This window comes from Terrapene carolina, unplaced genomic scaffold (assembly GCF_002925995.2).
Source record: "Terrapene carolina triunguis isolate 2854851 unplaced genomic scaffold, T_m_triunguis-2.0 Scaffold189, whole genome shotgun sequence".
Taxonomy (NCBI): domain Eukaryota; kingdom Metazoa; phylum Chordata; order Testudines; family Emydidae; genus Terrapene; species Terrapene triunguis.
In genome coordinates this window covers 3,843,731-3,849,246 of record NW_020664540.1, presented here as the reverse complement: position 1 = coordinate 3,849,246, position 5,516 = coordinate 3,843,731, and the positions used below count along the sequence as shown (strand labels likewise).

The 5,516-nt window shown below is 53.1% G+C and overlaps 1 protein-coding gene across 1 annotated transcript; it reads right to left on the bottom strand.

Moving 5' to 3' along the window:
* Positions 1-1,764: 1,764 nt before the first annotated feature.
* Positions 1,765-5,242, bottom strand: SIVA1 (SIVA1 apoptosis inducing factor). Its single transcript, XM_024200676.1, has 4 exons — positions 5,010-5,242; positions 4,281-4,487; positions 3,613-3,769; positions 1,765-2,001 (listed from the first exon to the last, which is right to left on the bottom strand). Exons 1-4 carry the CDS (start codon positions 5,125-5,127, stop codon positions 1,944-1,946), a joined length of 540 nt encoding a protein of 179 aa, XP_024056444.1. The 5' UTR covers positions 5,128-5,242; the 3' UTR covers positions 1,765-1,943.
* Positions 5,243-5,516: the final 274 nt, after the last annotated feature.

The following is a 5,516-nucleotide window of genomic DNA, read 5'->3' as shown; positions in this document are numbered from 1 at the left end:
AGGTCACTTGGTCTATCTCCGCTAACACAAAATATAAAATTCCAAGGACAGCTTGGAAGAAAAAGCACAGAAACCATCCTAAACCACCCCTGCCATTTGAATTAAGGCTCTTATTTCTATCCAATGAACCATGTTAAAATTTTCTGAAGCCTTTGGACTGTGCTTGTAATTGTTTATAGTAGGATAACTGATTTGCTTCAGCATAAGTGAGAAGCAGTTAACACAATATCCAAAGCAGTGTGCCCTGCAAACTTGCTGAACAATCCCAAAGAAATCAATGTACAGCATAACCAGATTTTCCCTTTATACACCATTTTTACTGAGATACGGCTTGATTAGCCACTCCCATGTGAAAGCCTGCACAAGGGGCCTGTAGAAAAGAAAATCTCCAAGTTCTCCACTTATTCTATGATGGGTTTGCCCCTGCCAAAGAGAATGCAGGGTTCACTTATGTACTACAAGTATTCCAAGCTGGCAACATTGAGGCTCTGTGCCTTTACAGCAGCTCTGCCCCACTCCTCAGCTGTAAGGCTGCATTGCAGTTTCCAGTGATGGTCCTCAATAGTAGAATAGTCTCCAAGGCTGTATTACTTGTCCTGAGCTCCATGGGGCCAGCAGGTCAACAGCACATGTTCCCGCCAGCTTACCCACGCCCTTTAAAGAACACATTACAATTTTCCTACATCACACAGTAGGGGAAGGAGTTTGTTTTCTGTGAAAGACAAAGTGTCAGCATTTCACTTTAGATCCTTGCCTTACTTCCAGATACCCTTTCTTTACTGCACATTAAGGGTCTCATGGACAAGAAACTTAGTTTACTACCGTGTGTGATCTCCTTTATCTTAACCATCTACTTTTTTGTTTTGAAAAGGTGAATTCTGTGAGGCCAACTCAGGGGGGTGAAATGAAGCTAGAAGGCAACACAGGCTACACTACACACTGGTGTCAGCAGTGAAAAGCAAGCTGCGCCCACACTGCAGTATGTAGCTACAAGTGTCAGCGAAAGACTGCAGCGTGGAAAGGCTTTCAGCAACTCTGAAAGCTTAATGTCCAGATATAGTTACATACAAAGCTGCTTAGTGAATAATTAGATTTCTGATGTGTACTCCAAAGGAGGGTACGATGTATGCATCTTTTCTAGATCAAGGTTATGCTAGAAGGAACCATGAGGATTCAACCCCCCCCAGCTCATCTCTGCTACGCCCCCTTCCCGAGCGCATGGTCGCAGTTCCACTTCTCCCGCGTCCCAGGCTTGTGGTGCCAATTGGCTGTTTGGAGGAGAGGGGAGGAGAATTAGAGCGGGGGCGGCGTGCTCGGGGAGGAGGCGGAGCAGAGGTGAGCTGGGGTGGGGACCTGCCGCAGGGCTCCCGGGGGGCGGGGGAGGGAATCTGCTGGGGGGGGCCCTCAGGGCAGAGGGGGGGAGCTGCTGCGGGGGGGGGGGGGGCGCAAGGTGGAAGTTTCGCCTAGGGCGCGAAACTTCCTTGCACCGGCCCTGTGTGTGACCTAGGACAAGTGCCTGAGCTTAGACCTCACAGATGAAAGGTTGTGTGTCTAGAACAATGCCATCCCCCTATGAAAAAGCACTACCATCAATTGATATTATTTTGACCCATAAATCAGTATCCAAAGATAGCAACCACTGAACAGACACAAAATGTGTTAGTGCTGGGAAATATGCTCATCTATGCCAGTAGAACCCAGCTCAAGATAGTCCTTGAAGGTAACTGTAGCCTCAGATAACAGCATCAGTAATTCAGAAGTCTCTTCGAAACATATACAAAAGTTTATTTAGCTACAGTATTAAAAAAATATCACATAAAAATGCATAGAAATCCCATTGTTAATTCCACACACTAGAAGGGTCAGATATCCAGATATAAACATGTTCTTCATGGCACTTGATATCTTAGCCATAAAGATGTATTGATAGTTCATTAAGAGTTTCAGGCTTCAAACATTGAACAGCCATTGCAGAGAACTTGCTCGCCAGTATCACTGTAACTAGAAGAGAAACAAACAGTCACATGTCAATTGAGTGTATGCTATTTTCGACACAGTATAAAGCTTCCCCTCCTTTCTTCAAAACTCACTATAAACAAAAGACTTCTGAAAGAACTAAGACTTACACCATTTCTCTACATTAGATCAGGGGTTCTCAAACTTCATTGCACTGCAACCCCCTTCTGACAACAAAAATTACTACATGACCCCGGCAGGGGGACAGAAGGCTGATCCCACCCAAGCCCCCCCTGCAGGGGGGCAAAAGCTGAAGCTCAAGGGCTTCAGACCCAGGCGGTCGGGGGGTTGTAACCTGAGCCCTACCACCCAGGGCTGAAACCCTCAGGCTTTGGCCCCAGGCGATAGGGCTTGGCGTTCAGCCCTGTGCCCCAGCAAGTCTAAGCTAGCCCTAGCGACCCCATTAAAATGGGGTCCCAATCCACAGTTTGAGAGCCACTGCATTAGAGCAACACTAATGGTGCTGTAAATTCTTTCCAGCTACTTCACAAGTATGTATTCCCTCTATCAGCTCTATAGAGCTATGAGATGAGACATGCATTTCTCACCTCCCAGAACATTTGGATAGAAAGCTGAGTCACTTACAGTAAGAGTAGATTATGTCATACACAATATCCTTTCCTATTTCAGATAGTTTAATAACAAAACTACATGCCCCCTGAAAGTTTCAGGATCACTTGCGTACAACATGAAGATACAGCAGGGGCGGGCAAAGTTTTTGGCCTGAGGGCCGCATCGGGTTTCGTAAATTGTATGGAGGGCCGGTTAGGGGAGGGGATCGTGGCCCGGCCCCCACCTCTTATCTGCCCCCCCCCCGGGGACTCCTGCCCCATCCAACCCCCCCGTTCCCTGATGGCCTCTTTGGGACCCCTGCCCCATCCATACACCCCCGCTTCCTGTGCCCTGACTACCCCCGGGCCCCCGCTGCCCCATCTAACCCCTCCTCTCATTCCTGATGGCCCCACCAGGACTCCTGCCCCATCCAACCACCCCTTCTCCCTGTCCCCTGACTGCCCCTGGAACCCCTGCCCCATCCAACCCCCCCTCCTTCCTGACTGCCCCCAGGACCCCTGCCCCCATTCAACCCCGTTTCCCCCCCCCCCAACCACCATCCACACCCCCTGACCACCACCCCAAACTCCCCTGCCCTCTATCCAACCCCCCCTTGCTCCCTGCCCCCTTACCGCGCTGCCTGGAGTACCGGTGGCTGGCAGCGCTACAGCCGCGCTGCCCGCCTGGAGCCAGGCCGCGCTACCGCCGCCACCACGCTGCACAGAGCACCGGGTCAGGCCAGGCTCTGCAGCTGCACTGCCCCAGGAGCTCACAGTCCCGCTGCCCAAAGCACTGTGCCAGCGGCGGAGCAAGCGAGCTGAGGCTGCGGGGGCAGGGGGACAGCAGGGGAGGGGCCGGGGGCTAGCCTCCCAGGCCAGGAGCTCGGGGGCCGGACTGGGACGGTCCCGCGGGCCATAGTTTGCCCACCCCGGAGATACAGTATGTGAAGGCACAGTATTTGAATGGACCATCACAATCTGATGCATACTGCATCCTTTCCCTTATTGAAATAGTATATTCTAAAAAGCTGCATGAGGCACTTACTCGATAATCGAACACAAGGAACAGGCAACAGCATTACAGCACTTGCAGAGTTTGCTGCAACTCTGGCATACGAAACGATCACACTGTGTGCAAGCTTCTTTGATGTCCACAGTTCTTATGCAGGAGGAACAAGCTTTGGAAAATCCCGCTGGTGGAGCTGTTTTAGAAATACGTTTTTAGATTCGTATACCAGGACAGAAGATTTGAGCATCAGATGTTTAAAGTTCTACAAGGGTCAGGATAGTATATTACCTCCATATTGACGTTATGACTGCAATTGCATTGGTGGTGTTGGAAACTTTGACAGCTAAAGTGCATTATTGTTCTGGTCTGGGGGTGTCAGCACAAAACATAGCCCACCTATTAAGTTTCATTAAAGACAGACTTGTGGCATGCCACACCTAGGTTATCAAGCAGATTATATTTAATTTATAAACTGATTATGAGGATCTCAGCTCTTAACTCAATTATATTTTAAACAAAAAGGGAGCTACATGACATCTACTAAACATTTTATTAGCAATAGCTAAGCAACTCTAGTAGAAAAAGGTATGTTCTGTGCATTCACTAAAGGAGACTAATGAAGTCCACTTCCCTATGCTGCTGATCCATCAACGATATTGCAGATACCTGCTGATGTAACAAATAATTAGCTAGATGCCACTTACTCTTCTCCATTGCTTGGGAATGCCTCAGTAGTTTTCCATCTTGCCCAATGAGCATTTGTCCGTTCCAACTGTCCCTTCTACAAGTTTCCTGCGCATCTTTAAGTGCCCCTGGAAAGTCGGTGACGGTGCAGGTCCCTGCTGCGTTTCCCTTCCACATGCCATCCATGTAGGCCTGGGCCCCTCGGAAGAGTAGCTCCTTGGTCTTCTCTGGGAGACAGCAACAGGGATGGGAAGAAGAGGGGCACGTTAAGGACAGCCCGATAGAGGGGCCCACTAGGAACTCACCCTAGGCCCGGAAGGAGGCGTTTGTAAAGGGTCAGTGTCGATTTCGCCTCCCTGGACAGTGCAGTGTAGGGCTGGGCGGAGGAAGAAAAGCGCTGTTGCGGGGCTAGGGCGCGTCCTGGGACCATGTTGCCAGGTGACGTTGACAGCGCGTGTTTCGGGGGTTATAACGCGGTGACTTTTTGACTCTCAACATCGGCTGCCATCAGGGAGTTCCCGCCTGACGCCCCCATCGCTCCCCCCATGGCGCTGTCCTCACAAACCCAGCCCGAGCGGGACGAGCTGGGGCCGCCGCCCCGCGAGCCAGACCCAGGCCCCGCAATCCCCGCCTGCCCGGAGCAACACAAGCCCGCCCCGCCCCGCGGGGACTCCCGCCCGGGGCAGCCGTGGGGGCGCTGTAACCCGCCCCGCGCGGTCCCCGCCGCTTCCCCGCGCCCGGGCCCTCACCAAAGAGCTCCCGCCGGTACTTCTCGCCCAGGGCGCCCCGGCTCAGCTCCCGCAGCCCCACGCGGGTTTTCAGCTGCAGCGGGGCCGTGTCCCCGAAGGGGCAGGAGCGCTTCGGCATCCCGGCCCGGCGGCGGAGGGACACCGCGGGCGCCGCCGCGCTCCAACACCCCGCAGGGACGCGCCGCGGAGGGACCTGTCTGAGGCCGAGCGAGCCTGAAGCCGCGATAGCCCGAACCCGGCCCTGACCGCCGACGTCACCAAACTCCCGGCCAATCAAGGGAAGGGACTGGGGGCGAGCGGGAGGGGCGGACAGGCAGAGGAAGAGTGGATGGGGCGGGGCTCACTAGCGGATTGCGAAATGGAGGGGGAGGGGACTGGTCTGCTGAGTGGCCCGGCCCGGAAGGGGAAGGGGCAGCCGGAGGGTCGTGGGGGCTGGGAGCCAGGACTCCTGGGTGCTCTGCTGTGTCTGGGGGTGTCAGGGGGCCTAGTGGGTAGAGCTAGGTGCTA

Bases quoted from the DNA above. Each gene is read 5' to 3' on its own strand.
- SIVA1 (XM_024200676.1), bottom strand. From the start codon at position 5,127: ATGCCGAAGCGCTCCTGCCCCTTCGGGGACACGGCCCCGCTGCAGCTG. The intron at 3,770-4,280 runs GTAAGTGGCATC...TTTCTAAAACAG, and splicing joins TTCCCAAGCAATGGAGAAGA to CTCCACCAGCGGGATTTTCC. The intron at 2,002-3,612 runs GTAAGTGCCTCA...TTTCTCTTCTAG, and splicing joins TCCTTGTGTTCGATTATCGA to TTACAGTGATACTGGCGAGC.